The following is a 17,572-nucleotide window of genomic DNA, read 5'->3' on the forward strand; positions in this document are numbered from 1 at the left end:
ACCCATGAATAATGCGTATGGCAAGCAGAGTGGGTCTGAGAGACAGGAATGACTTTATTGTGAACTTTACCTATGATCTTCCTGCTCTTGATGTGCTAGTAACACATCACTGGGACCATATTGTTAAAAACTGGTGAGGATAGATGCGTAGAAAAAGAAAGTGGGTACATATGCACAATGGAATACTACTCAGCTATAAGAAAAGATGAAATCATGCAATTTGCAGCGATTTGGGTGGTACTAGAGAGGAACTTGCCAAGCAAGGATAGTCAAAAGAAGAGGGATAGATAGATAGGAACGACCCTCTTCTACAAAGGGTATAAAGAAATACAGCCATGGAGCAACAAAGGGCCAAAAGAAACAGACCAGGAGAGCTGGTTTATGGAACTGAACTTATGTGGGGAGGGGTGGTTAGGGAGGGGTCCCTGGGACATTGCTGGAGGGAAGTGGGTGGTATTCTGGGAATGGTGGGTGGTGTTGGAATGATGTATGCACGAAATTATCATTAACAAGTACTGTAAGTCACTGTACCTCAATAATAATTGGGGTGAGGGGAGAATGAAAATAAACTAGTGGGTGTTTTCATAGGAAGGACCCTATTCCGGTAAGGGAGGATTTCACTCAAGATGGCCCTAGGGAAAGAAATTGAATTTCTGAAGGTTGCACTTCTAGAACCAGCCACCAGAGGGCTCTCCCACACCTAATGGCTGAACCCCCGTTGCCGAGTCACAGCTGCCCCATTTTCCTGCCGGCCACTCCCAAGTGCTCCGAGCAGTGGAACTGGACTTTTGTTCCTGGTTCTACTTTCCATGTTAACCTATAGTCTGACGGCAGAAAGGCCACTGTCATCTCTTTTCATCTTTTCTTGGGTTGAGGAGAGAGGCAGTTGGAGTAGGGTGTGAAGAGGGAAATTTTTGTGCCCACCTGGGCTATTTTACCATCTTATCAGCCAGCAATTCCACTCTTCTTCTCTTCCGCCTGTTTCTCTCTGCGCCAGCGCCCAAGGGCACTGTGGTAAATCGGCCCACTGTGGTTTTCCCTTCTAGTTGTTGGATTGTTTTAGCCCCTGTTGCAGGTCCTGGATATGAATCTGCCCCATCCACCAGCCAACTCTTCCTCTCTGCCCACCCCCAACGCCCAATCCGAGTTCGGGATGGGGAGGCCGTTCATTTCACTTGCTACCCACTAACGAACATACCGGACTGGGCATGGGATGCAGAGTTGGGGGCAGGGAGGCAGGGAGGGAGGAAGGATCCGAATCATCCACCACATTCCTCTACCTTTTCACTAAGTGTCCATCATGGAATGTTAATTAGAGAAGGAGATGCATTGTTCCAAGGCTCCTAGGAGCCCAACCTACTTGCCATGCAGAGTCCTAATTCGCTGATTTGGCAATCATTTGGCAAACACTCTGACCAGAACCCTTCCACATACCAAAGACACAACGTATTGGAAATTTAAAAAGCCTCTGCCCCCTCCCCCAACCTCACTTCCCTTCCTTCCCCTCCCCTACCCACCCTGCGTTTCACCTGACCTTTTTACACACAACATAAACTCCTTTCTCCTGTGGGTCTCTGGTGCTGCCGGGAGCCTGGCAGAAGCAGGCCCTGATGTCAGAACTCTCTGCCTCCCTCCCCCCAATCTGGCCCCATCCCCAGGCTTCTCTCCAAAGCTCTTGAAGCTGGGGGAACAGGCATCCCTATGAACTTGTCAGGGAGACAAACAGCGCTTCTGAGCTTCCCACTCACGAGTCATCCACGAAGCAGGGGTAAGGCATCTGCTGTAAATAGACTCCAACAGGAACCTCAGCCCGTGTCTGACTCCTGGTGATCCCCTGTTCAATCATGTCCTGCAGGTAGGCAAACCCTCCCCAGATGTACCGGAAGTCTTCCACTGGATCTGCTCTGGGGCCAGAATCCCAAAACCTAGGCAGAAACGAGAAGGAGGAAGGATGCAGAGAGGAGTTGGTCCTCACCAGCATCCCAGCATCACAGGGCTTGGAGCCTCTGCTCTTGAGATCTTTTCCCTAAGCTTTTGCAAAGGATCAGGTTTTCTCATTCACCATTAAACTCTCACTCATGAGGAGTAACCACAACATAACTCATCATTGTTTTCATTCCAGGAAGCTACTTTGAGTTCTACAAAATGTCTTATTTCCTCTTCCAGAACTCAGTTTTAGAGATGGATAGATGGAGTTCAGTCTCATGGGCTTACTTTTGCATTCACCATCATTTCCCAGGGATTCTGGAGAGACCGCTAGCTGCAGGACATTTAATACCTAGAAGTTTTCATCTCCAGACTGCACAAGGCTAGTCAGAAACAAATGCTGTGTGGAGGGATGAAGACATGAGGGCTGAGCCTTCTTTGTCTCCACCAGCTCACAGAACCTATGGCTTGCTTAGTTCATGGATACTGATGAGTTTCGATGCCTTCTCAAAGAACCCTCCTGCCCCCAGAGGGGAAGGTTGATCTGAGACCAGAGACCTGCCCCCATCCTTGCTGTATAGGCTTTTGGGGATGCCCAAATCCTTCAGGGATTTCCTGAAATATCACCTGTCTTTGATCTTGTTGGTTTTTTCCACCACGTCTATGTCCATCCGTATCTTGTACTTCACATGGGGTGGCAGGGAGCTGGTCCAGGGGTACATGTCAGGGAACACCACTCCGGCCCAAAGCCTGTTTTCTTCCAGCAGAGATAGGGCTCGCTGTGTGAGCTGAGTTTCATCATCGTAGCTTTCAAACTTATCCAGAATCAAGCACTGCAGACAATCACAAAAACTGAGAGAAGAGCCCCTACTTCAAAGATTCAACGGCCCAAAAAAGAAAGCAGGGGACCAGGCCTGCTGCCCCAGGAGATGGGTCAGATTCAAGAAACCAGTAAACTCAGTTTGAATCTCTCCAGGGCTTGGTGTCAAGTTTTCGATGTGTCTAGGTTTGGGGGTGAAGGGGGACGAGGAAATGCTGACTTGCCTGGACTCTCCGGCTGTCCAAATATGTGAGCTGTCAAAATGACAGAAGTACTCACAGCACCCCCCACCCCCCCCCGCCATGACACGGGGAGTCGGGGGAGTGGGGTCACTTTGGATCCAGCCTGCTTTGAAGATCAGAAAGCCTGCCGATAAAAGAGTTTTCAAGAGAGAGAAACAGTCCGAAGGGTGACCCTCTGCCTCTCGGCAGACACACAAAGATGGCCAGCTGCGTGAAGGGAGAGGAAGAGGAAGAAAGAAAACAAGAGCGAGTCAGATGGTCTCGAGAGAGAATCATTTCCAGTTGCAATCATCTTGTGCTGAGTAATGAGGGCAAAGAATGAATTGCCTTAATATGCACCCCCCCAACCCCCGGAAGTGAAGAAAATCTTTACCTACAAGGAAGCAAAATGAAGAATCCTTTCAACTCTAATATTAGGAGTGGTACATTCCATTCATTTATTAAAGAATTCTATTGCACACAGATCTGGTTTTCCCTTAACCTCTCGCTCCTATGATACACTAGGTTATTGTGTCACTGTTTCTTTCTTAGAACCAAATTCACGAGAGGTCAGATGGCCTTGTCTTGATTAATTTGTTCGGCAAATACTGAGAGCCTGCAACGTGCCAGAGCCTGCTGGACTCCAGGGATACAAGAAGGAAAGATAAAGCCTCTTCCTGAAGGAAACTCAAGACCTAATGAGGTAGAGGATTGGAGTGAATCAACCATCTGAACATAGAATTGTTCAGGTTGTGATGAGAGCCAGCCCAGAATTATCCTGTAGACCCACAGTGAGCTGTGGCTAAGTCTACCTGGAGGAGTCCAGGAGGGCTGTATGGAGGAGCAGACTCCGAGTAAGAAGAGGGTAATTGAGAATTAGGTGAAGAAGAGGAATCAGGAAGAGGTCAGCTCAGGCACATAAATTATCTGAAGAATTTAAGAATAGAGCAGTTGTAGAGCTGGAGAGATAGTACAGCGGGTAGGGTGTTTGCCTTGCGAGTGGCCAGCTTGGGTTTGATCTCCAGCATCCCATATGGTCCCTGAGTTTATGAACGCAGAGCCAGGAGTAGGCCCTAAGCACTGACAGATATTGTCCTTCCTCCCTGCCACCACTTCTTTGAGAAGAAGAAGAAGAAGAAGAAGAAGAAGAAGAAGAAGAAGAAGAAGAAGAAGAAGAAGAAGAAGAAGAAGAAGAAGAAGAAGAAGAAGAAGGAGAAGGAGAAGGAGAAGGAGAAGGAGAAGGAGAAGGAGAAGAAGAAAGAAAAAGAAGAAGGCACTAGAGCAGTTGTTTGTATCCTTGGCTGTGCTTTTGAACTATTCGGGAGCTCTAAAAGGACACCCACAGGGCTGGAGAGACAGTACAGCAGGTACATTGGCCTTGTGCACAGCTAACATGGGTTTAATCCCTGGCAGCCCATATCGTTCCCTGAGTCCCACAAGGAATGATCCCTGAGAACAGATCCAGGACTATGTCCTAAGAACTACTAGGTGGCCCCCCAAAGCAAACAAACTAAAAATTTTTTTAAAAGACCTGCATGCAGACCCCTCTCCAAACAATGAAACCAAATTCTCAAGAGGCAGGATCAGGGCATCAGTGTTTTGTCCAATATACCCCGGGTCCTTCCAATGTACATAAAATCAAGGGGGTCGACAGAGGTGAGCAGTAACAGATGGGCACAAGAAAGGTGAGGAGCAGGTCAGCCCTGCTGGTTTCCAGCCGATGGGGCCCTCTGTGCCCAAGCCAGGGCTGGTCTGGCAAACCCTGAAAAACCATCAGGTGTCTCTACTGGGCTTTTAGCAGGGTTGTAAGGAGAATCAGATCAAGTTCCTGAGAGAGCATTGCAGGAGGGATGGAAAAAGATAGCAAGAGAGTATTAGGAGGGTTTATGGAATCATGCTGGAAGGAACCAACGGAGCATACAGCCCACTGAGCCCATGAACTACCTGGGACTCTCATTCCACTCAAGAGGAAGCAGGAAGCAGGAGACCTACTGGGCCAGGCAACAAGAGGTGGGTAGGGAGAAGGACCCACGATTTCTTTTCTACTTTTCAATTCCAGGCCCAGGCTCGTCCTGCTGTCTCAGGAATCACAGAACAGGCTCTCCAGTCTCTCCATGTGCTCCAATTTTTCTGAGGGCCTCCCTGGAGATGCTCAGAGACCCCGGGATCAACTCCTGGTGCTACTTGGCCTGGTGTGACCTTTCAGTGTTTGGGGACGTAATGGGGTGACATTTGGGCCCAGCAGTGCTCTGGAGGGACTAAGTGGTAAAGGGAGCAAACTTTAAAGGGCCTGGTGCGTCAAGCTCCATCCTTCTGAGCTGCCTTCCTGGTGCTCTGTTTGAGGAGGAGAACGGCAACTTCAATTTGGCATCTGAAAAAGGGAGGTTTAAAGAGGCTAAGACACTTTTTGAAAGTGGTAGACAGGTATCAAATTCCAGTTCAGGGGATCCCACAACTATTTGTGGGAGAAGCAAAGAAGCAACGCTAAGTGGGCAGGTGGTACAGACCTGGCCAGAGACCCAAATTCCTGGAGGGAATCTGGCAAAGCCAGGCCAGGCACCCAGTTCCCTCAGCTCTGGGTCTTCTGAGTAGAATTGTCCCCCTGGTCCTGGGAGCCGGTCCCCTATAATGTTCTCAGTCTTTAGATAAAAGGAAAGAGAAACAAAGGAAACTATTTGCTCTCAGCTGATATGGGAAAGAGGAACATAGGCCTTCGGGAGCACCCCCAGCCAAGGCTTACGTGACACTCTACTAAGATCATTATTTTAAAAGGAAACGCCATGTGCGCCACACACAGAGGTAAAGGAACTAAAACACGTTTCCATCAACTGTTCTATTGAGTAGGCACTGCCCATCCTAGCAAGGGCCAGTCCTTAAATGAGATGGACTCAAGTAACTTGTGCCACCAAAGGTCTTAGGTTAAATGCTCTTTTTTTCTGGAAAGAAATCATGTAGGATTTGTTATTTTGTAATCTTTGAGTGTATTGGGGGTGAGATGGGGGGCAGATAGGGAATCTAACACGGAAATATTCACAATAGTTGAAGGCCAATGGTCTGGCTCCCAGTGATTCTCAAGTATTGAATGCAACAGCACCAAGATAGGGATAGAGGACTGATAGCGACATCAAAACAGGGCTTCTATACTACATACAATGAAAGAGAAAAAGAAAAGAAGGAAGGGTAGGAGGCAGGGAGAGAGAGAAAGTGGAAGGAGGGTAGGGGGGAGGGAGGAAGGAAGGAGGGAAGGAAAGAAGGGAGAGAGGGAGAGGGAAGGAGGGAGGAAGGAGGAAGGAAGAAAGGAAGGAAGGAAGGAACGAAGGAAGGAAGGAAGGAAGGAAGGAAGGACATTTGTTTTCTTTAGGGAGACAGTGTCCTACAAGGATGAATAAAAAAGTAGTCTTAATTTTAAAACCATTTGGTTAGTATAGAATTGCATACATAGAATTTCAGTATTGACAGCTAGAGTGAACTGGAATAACATTCCTAAATTAAAAACAAAATTATCTTAGGAAATAAAAATTCTCCTCTGTACTTTCTCTTAGCCACGGCATATCGTCAAGCATATAGTATTTGACCATCTGTTCACACAAGCACAGAGCATTTGGGTAGAAGTAGGCACAGGGGTCTTGTGATCTGATGTCCTTGTGACCACTGAGGAAATTGGCAATAGGAGGCAAAGGGCCTTGCTCGAGGTCAATATAGGTCAGAAACAGAATCTGAATCCGTGTCTTCAGGTGTCAAGCCTGAAGGGCAGAACTGTTCTCACATGTTGTTCTAAGTGTAAACCACACTGTAACCACAGAGAAGGGACAACAAAATTCCTAAACAAGAAGTCCTCTGCTCCATTCAGTGGAACTGTACGGTCAACCCGAACATTTGGCAGCAATGAAAATGTTCTATATTTGCCCCATTCAATATGATGGCCAGTAACCACACACGCGCGTGCACACATACACACACACACACACAGAGTTGTTGAAGTGTAACTAGCATGTCTAAGGAACTGATATTTTTGCTCTCTTAAAATTAAATAGTCACGTGTGGTTGTTGGTCACTCTACGGGTCAGCATGGTTATAATCTCTGGAGACAGTATGTTTGTGGAGGGGACAGGGGGCCATGTCTTGGTCTTTTGGTCTCTGAAATAGTCCTTTATTTAATCCTGAAAGGGATTCAGTACGTATTTTCTGCATTGAATTGATTGAAATTTCCAAGTCTCCAATGTTGTAAAAAAAATATAACCTTATTCTCATGTGTTTTGGGCATGATAAATAGTAAGAAAGTAAGAGAAATTATAAACATAATCGAAGTTGGAGAAATGAGAAAAAAATGGCATTTTGCTAGGATGCCACTGAGCATATAGTTTGCATGGAAGCAAACTAGCCGATAAAAGCAAATACATTTCAATAATGTGACTTTCCATCCTGGCCGTTTTATCAGGCAGCTGATTCACAGTCAGGCTTCCTGCTGCATCCTGGAGATTGGTGCCTTGATCCTCTCCGGACAAACAAAGCTTTAAAGGTTCTCGAACATGTGTGTCTACCCTAAAACTTCTGGCCTGTTTTCAAAGTTGGGTTAACGCCCTCCTCTTGGAGTGTTAAAGAGATGAATGGACCTGAGAAATAGCCCCACTCTGCTGTCTTCTCACTCAGTGGCAGGTTCCCCTACTTGTGAAACTGATGTACTCCAAGGATCCAGTGCTTGGGAAGGTCAGGTCAGTGCCTGCAGATAGGAATAAAAGCTGATACCAAGCCAGAGAGACAGTTCAGGCAGCAAAGCACTTGCCTTGCACATAGGTTTGATTCCCGGTACCACCTATATATACACCAAACTGCGTATTAGGCATTAGGTTAAATCAGATCACATCCCCAGAGAAAAGGCCGCCGGGACGAACACAGAATGTCACTCTCATCTCACCTTCCTGAGCCAACTGAACAATGCTTTAGACACAAATCAGAAGTTGGGTGAAGTCCTTCCAGGAGTGATCCCTGAGCACAGAACCAGGAGTGAGCCCTGAAATAATGCTGGGTGTGGCCAAAACAAAACAAAACAAAACACTGGACAGAGCATAAAAGTCTTTGGGGCAGGAAGAGGGAGCAGGGAGCTGGTGCTTGCTGAGTACAAGTGGTGCCAAACCGGCCCAGGGCTTTGTTCCTTTTAATCCCTTCATTTCTCACCATCACCATCATCATTGAGGCCGAGGCCGTTAGGATGATCACGCCCAGCTCTCTCCCTAAGGGGCTCAGGGAGCTTTCTCTGAAGACTGCCAGCTTTAATCACTAGGAACAAAAGCACTCGAAATAATAAGGATCTGATCAATACCATTTCATTACTGTTTTTGCAAAATATCTGGAAGGTAAGCAGAAAGCAGAGTCTAGTGGCTTTTAAGTCCCGGCCAGACGACCATGGATTCCCAGCAGCTGTTTATCCCTGGAGGAAGGCAGCTATTTTCTTTAAGTACTATGTCTGGGGAACATAGTCCAACCACAACACCTCCTCTGCTTGGAACAATGCTGTGGACGGGAGCCCAAGCCCCACGGTCCACCTTGCACAGTGGGGGCTGTGTGTGGGGAGGGCTGGAACTGCGTATTGGACATTAGGTTAAATCAGATCATATTTGCAAGCCGCAGGGGTGACTACAGAATGTCACCCTCACCTCACCTTCCTGAGCCAACATGGACACTGCTTTAGACATGAATCAGAAGTCAAGGGATGACACATGAGGTGTCTGTGCTTTCTTATGAGGAGGTCTTCCCTGATCCTGCAGGTGGCCATCCTGCCTAATAAATATACATATCTGTAGGACTATATGCATGAGTGGACTTGAGAGGCAAAGAGGAAGGACTAGGTTTTAGGAAAGGTTTTTGACATATTTGGCCTGGTGCCATTAGCTTATAAAGTAAAACCATAGGCAGTTCTCAGGCCAGAGAGACAGCTCAAAGGGCTGGGGTACATACTTTGCAAACAGGAACCCCAGGGTTCATCACCAGGTTCATAGCATGGTCTCCCCAGGCAAATCTAGGAGAGACCTACAGGCACCATGCCAAGAGTAGCCCCTGAACAGTGCTGGAGAGGACCCCAAACCAACCAACCTACCATTATTGGTTCCGTGTGGAGTCCTCTAGAAGAGCAATTTGGGTTTACACAGAGAGAACCTATGTGGTCATGAAAATTAGTTAGGAAAGAAGGGAGCAGCCAGGAGCAGGAAGAGAGCTCAAAGTGCTGAGAACATGCTTTGCACACAGGAGCACAGAATCTCAACATCACCTGCAGCCACTCCTGACCACCAAGCTGGGAGTAACCCGAGGCATTATGAGTGTGGCTCCCCGAAAACAAACAAGAATGAAAATGAAGTAGAGGGCTGGGGTGATAGCACAGCGAGTAGGGTGTTTGCCTTGCACGAGGCCAACCTGGAGCACCGCCAGGAGTAATTCCTGAGTGCAGAGCCAGGAGTAACCCCTGAGCATTGCCGGGTGTGATGCAAAAAGAAAAAAAAATGGAGTAAATAAGAATTGTCAGTATAAGGGGCTCAACATAAAGGTGACCCCACCTTGGGTGAAATAATTCAAAGGGCATCTTCTATAAATAAAAAGACTGTCTTATTGGGAATAAAAAGCCACCCAAAGGTGACTCAGTGACTTATAGCATTTCCCCAGCAAGGGTTCAAACCCCTGTATGTACCCTGAGGTCATGACGATAGCCCCACATCTGGGATATGGTGAGGGTGAGGGGTGGCAAGAGGGAAGGCCATACTTTACTAAGTATGGCCTATGGCCCAAGAGGAAGATTCTAAACAAATATTGCAGCCATAGTTCAAAACACCCTTGAACATCATTATTTTATCTGATGAAAAGCCAGGGCAATGAAGTCAGAAGAGGGTTCCCTTTACCCCTGAGTTCCCGAGTGCTGGAGTGCAGCCCTGTGACCGTCCTGTGAAGTTCACACCAGCCCTTGGCATCTCTGTGGGTTGTTCCTGATCCTTGCCAGGAAACAGAGCTGGAGTTCTCCCTGGTACCGGCAGCTGTGTCAAGACCTCTCAGAGGTCAGCCGTTTGTTTACACAGTTAAATCAAACACCACTTGAGAGGAGAAGTCTCGGTAGCAACAGGTTTCAACAATGACTTCTTCAACTCAAAATCAAACACACTATGTCACAGATGGATGAAATGCTCTAGGAAGGGCATTTCATTGGAACCGCTGTCCAATGGAGGAGAAAAACGAGTCTCTCTTTGGGGCCTTTGCGTGTTTTTTACTGTTTGTTTTAGTTTGGGGGGCCACACCCAGCAGTGTTCAGGGCCTTCTGCAGGTTCTGTGCTCAGGGATCACTCCTGATGGGACTTGGAGGACCCTATGTCAGGGATCAAACTCAGGTCAGCCCCACTCAAGGCAAGCACCTTACCTGTTGTACTATCTGTCCAGTTCCAGAAACATCTTTTTGTTTGAACTTGATCATCAAAGCATAGGTGCCTTTGGGCTGGAGTGATAGCACGGTGGGTAGGGCATTTGCCTTGCATGCGGCTGACCCAGGTTCGATTCCCAGCATCCAATATGGTCCCCCGAGCACCGCCAGGAGTAATTCCTGAGCGCATATCCAGGAGTAACCCCTGTGCAATGCCGGGTGTGACCCCCTCCCCCAATAAAGCACCCCCCCAAAAAAAAAGATAGGTGCCCTGTGCTGACATATTAGACGGATGTACCGAGGATGTGTCAGGGGTGAGACCTTCGGGGCGAGAGACGACCTGCACCCCTGGAGTTGTTGACTGCATCTTCCTGCCTCTGACGCCTCTCCCTGCCCAGCTCAACCTGAAAACAAAGAAGCTGACCAGAGAGCCAAGGGAGGCCTGGAGGAACCCTGTGCGTGTCAGCGTGGACACCTGAAGTTCATGCTGGAAAATGCCAACGGATGTGGGCAAATATCCCAGGATAGATTTCCTACCTGATCTAGATGGGAGTAGTCAAGAATCATTTCCCACGACATGGGCAAAGCTCTGGGATAAAACAGCTCTGGGCTGTGTGTAAGCTGGTTGAGAGGAGGAGCCAGAGGTCACGGTACTGCAGCCTATGTTCTCGGAAGACCTGAGAAGTGCACACAAACGTCTGAACTGTTGGACCACCAGGAGCGAGGAAATGCACCGCAATTGGCAAACAAAGGGACAGGAAATGCACAACTCTTAAAAAACAAACATTTTAAAAATAAACAAATGCAGTAATGAAACAAATAAAAAGGTCAAGGAGGGACAAAGTCATCCTCCCCTCCCCTTCCCCCCCACCTCATGCCCCTCCCCCCGCCCCGCCCCATGCATGTGTCTAGCTGGATCCAAGGGGATGCCTCCTGGCTAACACCTGCAGGGGACCAAGCTCACAAAGCTTTCTTGTTTAGTCATTTCATGTTACCATATTAAACATATTTTATCATCAACAGAATTGAGCACAGACAAATGAAGGCACTTACGGCTCACAAACGTCTACAAACAGGCAGTGGGAAAGTGAAGCTGCTCTAAATCCCAGATGCTTTGGGGGAAGTGCTGGAGTTGGCATACCCTTGCCTACAGGACAGATGCCTTCCCAGTGCCATCTCTGGACACCACTGCTCCTACTTCCCTGACGTGACATTAGCCCTGTGTTCAGAGGTCTATTTCTCCTTGCAGGTGACACCTCTGTTTGCAGGTGTTCTGCTTGCTGCCTGAAACCATCTTCTGGCCTTGTTGGCCAGCACATGCATCTCTAAGGACCAGCACCAATGTCTTTTTGGTTTTGATTTGCCATTGATAATGGCAGTCTCCCTCAGGTCACCGAAGCCACAGAGTTGAAAAACTACAAGATCGATAAAAAGAGAGATTCAGTGGATTGGGTAGAATAGAGAGAAGCATACCAACAAACAGTGGTCCAGAAACCATGATGCATAGAAGAAGGCCTGGAAACAGGAGCAGAGAGACCCCAGTGGGCGAGGTGAGGAGTCAGGGGCCAGCCTGGGCAGGGGTGAGGTCAGGGGAGTGGGCCACCTTGGAACATTGAGCAGAGGTGGCTGGGCTACCCCTGGTGAATGTCCCCTCAACAGTGATGAGGGGTGACTGGGGTACCTCATGGCAGATTGGGGTTTTAGGAAGATTTTGTTGGAGTGAAGGAGGAAGCTAAAGGGCATCAGTGGAAGACTGGAGGATGGGCGACAAGGGAGGCATGAGAGCAGAGGGCACAGGCCATACTCAGAGAGGGACAGGAAGGAGTTTCAGAGATCCTGTAGAGAAAAACATTGACAGTCTTTGGAGACTCTGTGTCATTTTAAATTTGCACCAAAAATGGGGAGGGGGCAAAGAGATAGTACAGGGGTTAAGGTGCCTGGCTTGCATGTGGGCACTCCTGGTTTGATTCCTGGCATAGCATATGGTCCTTCTGAGCATAGAGCCAGAATTAAGCCCTCAGCTCTCAGGCTGTGATCCCGGTCACCCCCCCACACACACACTACAAATAATTTTAAAATTTTTTATAGGAAGCACGCCAGGCAGTGCAGGGTACTGGCTGAATTCTAGCAGAATTGGGTCAGCAGGACCAGGACCAGTGGTGCTCAGGGGCCGCCAGGGCCATCTCCTTGGGGACCATGCCATGCTGGAGATGGAAGTCACAGCCCTGCTCATGTTAGGCATGTGTGCTACAACTTGAGTTCTCTCTCCAGCTTCAGACAGGCCATTGTTCTCCCAGCTTTGGGTGACGCCTTGAGGACAGCTTTATTAAGTGGCATGCTTATCTCATTGATGCTTAGCCAATCTGAGTAGTTTGCTGTTCTGAATATTAAAAAATAAACTGAACCTTCATCCTATTCATCAAAGAATTCATCCAAATTATACTTTCTAATGCTTCGCCCCCCCACCTCCTGTGTCACCAACCAATGTCTCCTCATTGGATATCTGATTTCATTGGAATCAGACAGGTCTGGATAAGAATTCTGCATGATAAGGGGTTGGAGCAATAGCACAGTGGGTAGGCATTTGCCTTGCACATGGCCAACCCAGATTGGATTCCCAGCATCCCATATGGTCCCCTGAGCACCGCCAGGAGTAATTTCTGAGTGTACAGCCAGGAGTAACCCCTGTGCATTGCCAGGTGTGACCCAAAAAGAAAAAAAAAAGAATTCTGCATGATAAAGTAGGAGGCAACCAATCTTAGAGGGAAATTTTTTTTACAGATATGTATACATACATATGTATGCATATATGTATACACACACACACTCTTGCTTTCCTTCAAGGAAAATTTTTTGTAGCATTTCCAGCAGTTTTTCATAACAAACAATGCAAAATAAATTATTTTGGTTCTGCTTTGGGGCAGGGGTTGCGGTTCAGGATGGAAACATCTGAAATATGGTAGTGGGAAGATGTAATGGTGATGGGATTAGTTTTTGAATATTAAATGTAATCAAATATTGTGAACTACTTTATATTAAAAAAAGAATTTTGTATGAGTGTAAGCATGCATGCGCGTGCACACACACACACACACACAAACACACACCAGCTGTGGTAGATCAGGTAAGTCAGTTGTTAATCTGCAACATGATAACAATCATGCCTCTTGGGCAGGTCCTTAGGAGAGTTGCATGAGATGACGTGTAAAGGCGTCCAGTATAAGTGACCAGCTAGACGAGACTTCCGGACACGTGAGTTTATCCCCATTCTTTCCTCAGCCCAGTTCTATGCTTCTGAGACTGAATAGGCTTCAAACGAAGCCACTGGCTATGAGATGTGTAGCATCTGGTTTATGGCCCTTGAAATAACATTGCCTTCATAGTGTAGATTTCTAGATCCTGCCCTTCCCCCTGCTTCTCCCCTCATACAGTATAGCTGGAGTCTAAGAGCCGAGACAAGAAAGCAACAACCACACAAATATCTACATGTTTGTCTCTAAAATCCTGACATCCCTAGAAGCATTATCTTCCTAATCCTGCTCTTTCTTAGGCTAGCCGGAAAAACACACTCCCAGAGCGAATTCTGGTTGGGTGGTGTTGGCCAGCAGCCAGGAACCTGCAACGTACAGAAGAAAAGGAGTCTCCAAACTCCGCTACTGATAGCTCATCAACCAGATAATCACTATGTAGATAATAAAGAGTTAGGCATATATACAGGCTGTGTTGACAGCCCTTAATGAATGCGTGTTTTTCAAGGCTTAGGGAAAGGTAGCTGGGCCTGGTTAAAGTACAATTTTATGCTTTGGTCAAAGGTATTTTCATATTAACGTTTGGCTGGATTCAGCTTCCTGATGTGAAATCCAAGACTTGTAATTCAAATATACTATGAAATTAAAATACACTGTGAACTCTAAATAGCATTCCATCTGTGCCAGGCCTAACCTTTTGCTAAACAAAGAAATCAAAGGGGAGGGGTGTGTGTGTGTGTGTGTGTGTGTGTGTGTGTGTGTGTGTGTGTGTGTGTGTGTGTGTGTGTGTGTGTGTTTCTTTTAACTAAAGGGGAATCGGAAAAATAAGTTATTAAATTTTCTAATTCTGCTTCTCTCTAGAGTCAAAGTATAGATGAGTAAGATGAATATAAATCATGGTTACAAACGTATGTAACGTACCATTTGAAGGTATTTGCCTGCATGAAGACTCATTTTGTCTGGGATCCTTTGATTGGAAGAATAGGGTGACCTGAGGCCTAGAGAATTTAGCCACCCACTGACATGGATGTGACTTCACTATCCCTGTTACTGTTTGAGGGAGATTGGGGGGGGAGGAAGGTGTTTTCCTCACATTCTTCACTTGGTCTGAAGAAATGGTACAGTGGGTAGGGCACTTGCCTTGTACGCCTCCAGTCTGGATCCAATTCCTGGCACCCCATGGTGTGAACCTTGAGCACAGAGCCAGAGGAGCCCTGAGCATTGCCAGGCACGACCCCCAAACAAACATCAAAAATTAGGTGGCTTGTAAAATGTGAGACTCCCCAGATATCACCACTTCCCTTTCCATAGTCTGCCACCCTCCATTTGCCTCTCAACCATTTTGTGGGGGACGCAACTCAAGATGCTCACTAGCCACTCCTGGTTCTATGCTCAGGGGTGTTTGGGGGACCCTATGTGGTGCCAAGGATTGAACTAGGTAGGTCTTTTGGCCTTTCATCCATTTTTAAAATGACCCCTGAGGGAAGAAGGAGCAGGTTTAAGGAACCAGTGAGATCTAAAAGCGCCTTGCTGAGCAGGATCAGAAATGCACTGGGCCTCGAGTCACACCCTCAGAGGTTCGGGGCCTTCTGGAGAGTCTGCCAGTCCACTAACACAGATGTGATTTTCCTGTCCCCGTTACTGTTTGAGGGAGGTTCATCCGGAGAAGAAGGTGTTTTCCTCACATTTCTCTGGGCTTCTGTGGGTTCATCGTCAGGGCTGTGGGGTGGCAACCTTCTCCATTCTATACCAAGCACCTTGTCACCCTTGTGGCCACTGGGAAATGGATACTATACTCCCGCCTCAGAGCAGGGCCCCAGGAAATGGACTCATGGGCCAAATGGTTCACCCATAAATGTTCCAGTTCTCTGCCACCAGCAACCCTCTGACATCTGCTGTTGGCACCTGGCTTTGCAGAGCAGAGTGGAGGCTTAGCAGGTCAGGGGGACTTCTGCTGAGTGATGCGGCTTGTAAGTGGCCAAGAGCCAGGCCCACTTTCCTCACCCAGTGGGTGAGAGGAACCCACCCACAGCAATGACCCAGCAGTCCAAGGGCATAGAACACTCTCCAGGTAGCTCAATGGAAAGTTGGGTGACCAAGGCCTCACCCCAAGCAGAGACAAGGGGGGGGGCTTATCCTTTATTTTAGGAGCAGGGGCAGACTACTGAATCATCCCCACTTCCTGTCAAGACAAACTTAAGAGTTTGCTCTTCTCAGAGCCTCTGTGCCATATTAATGTCATATCTGAATACCACATAGACTCAAATCAACAAAATTTTCTTCTCTTGTGTGTGTGTGGGAGGGGTGTGTGTGTGTGGGGGGGAGGCACCTGGCAGTGCTCAGGACTAACTCCTGGCCCTGTGCTCAGGAATCACTCCTGGAGGGAATCAGAAGACAATACAGGGTGCTGGGGGTTAACCCCAGTTTGGCTGCATGAAAAGCAAGTGCCCTACCCACTGTACCAGGTCTCTAACCCCATGATTTTTCTTCTAAAGAGCATCTTTGCTTCACCTTCCTGAAATGATTTCTTGTCTGTTTGGGAGTAGGCAGGGGATTAGGCACTGGGGATTTGGGGGGTGGGGGGCGGGTGTGCTGCTCTCAGCTGTTCGTGAGACAAGTCCACCTCCTCCAAAGAAGAGCCTGAAGGCCAGGAAAAAGGCTCAGAGGGCTGGAGCACAGGCTTCCCGGGAGCCCTTGCTTGCTCCTGACCCTTGAAGGCATAGACCACACTTGGGGGACGCCTGGAATCCCTGGGGACGGTTACCGAGTTCTGTGGGACATGAAGCTGTCGAGGCCTCAAGCATTAGAGGAAAACCATGCAGGATACACAGCATGACTGGTTTCGTCTTCACTGCAAGTGTCCTTCCAACCTTCTGCCCTTTTCACCTTTTGGCTCTTCTCCCCTCCCCCAGGGCTAGGCGATTCAAAAACCCCAACATAATCACCTACTGTGCTGCGGCCACTGTCAGAACCCCTCCTGGAACTGCCGTGGGGAGGTCACACACCTGTACCCGCTGCCTCCCCAGCTTTGCTTGGGAGTTCTTTGACCTCTGGGGCATTGCAAGGCCCTTGGGAAGTGGTGGAGGCTGAGGAATGTGAATCTTGCCCTGTAACTCCCAGAGTGGGGCAAGGAGCGGCACCTGGCGGGACCTGTCTTTACTGATGCCATCCTCCTCCTGCAAAGCAGTACTTTTTAATTTCTTTGTGATCGTATCAAAAGGCTAATCTCTATTTAGTGCTGACTATACGCCAGACACAGACACGTTCCAAGTATTTTTGTATGAATCGACTCAGTGCTCATTAAAAACAAAAACTGTGCGCTGTTCAGTAAATGCTATTGATAGCCTCATGTTATAAATGTGGGACTGACGTCAACCTAGCAGGGATGAGCACCAGTGAGTCTGACTCTGGAGACGAAATTCTTAAGCAGTTAAATACAATTTAAGTATCTGTTGGGTGCTGAGAGCTCCATTAAGCTCTAGCTGTATTGTGGGGAGAAGGAAGGAAATAATCCTTCAAGAAGCAAAGACTTTCATGACATGCCATGGCTCAAAGCAAAGAAAAGAAGGAGTTTTTATTACCAATAGCACCTTGCAACCCTTGTGAGAAATGCTGAGAGGCCTCCTGCAAGAATAAATGACTAGAGTCCCTTTCTTCCATCATGTCCCATCCAAGATTCTGCCTGTGTTAATCTATGGCAGGAAGATGGTGGCAGGCAGGGCCAGGGCTGGTGAGGACCTATGAGGGCAGGGGGCTGTCACCAGAGCAAGGTGACTACCTCCCACCCAAGGACTGAGATTATGCAGAGGGTTGGATCTCTTCCCTGGAAACTCAGAGCATCATCTGGATGATGTCCACGGATCTGCTTTGTAAAAAGCACTCATGGTCATTCTTGTCTTGATACAAGGTGGGGGCCACTTAATAATGACCCAAGTTTCAATGCTGTGGCTCCCTGCCCCAG

The 17,572-nt window shown here is 47.8% G+C and overlaps 1 protein-coding gene across 1 annotated transcript in view; it reads right to left on the reverse strand.

Moving 5' to 3' along the window:
- Window positions 1-17,572, reverse strand: part of ABCA4 (ATP binding cassette subfamily A member 4) — a 141,286-nt gene that overhangs the window by 70,917 nt on the left and 52,797 nt on the right. Inside the window, 2 exon segments of the mRNA XM_055139903.1 lie at window positions 1,749-1,925; window positions 2,554-2,759. Of these exon segments, the coding sequence (XP_054995878.1) occupies window positions 1,749-1,925; window positions 2,554-2,759 (383 nt within the window).

This window comes from Sorex araneus, chromosome 5 (genome assembly GCF_027595985.1).
Source record: "Sorex araneus isolate mSorAra2 chromosome 5, mSorAra2.pri, whole genome shotgun sequence".
NCBI classification, from domain to species: Eukaryota; Metazoa; Chordata; class Mammalia; order Eulipotyphla; family Soricidae; genus Sorex; species Sorex araneus.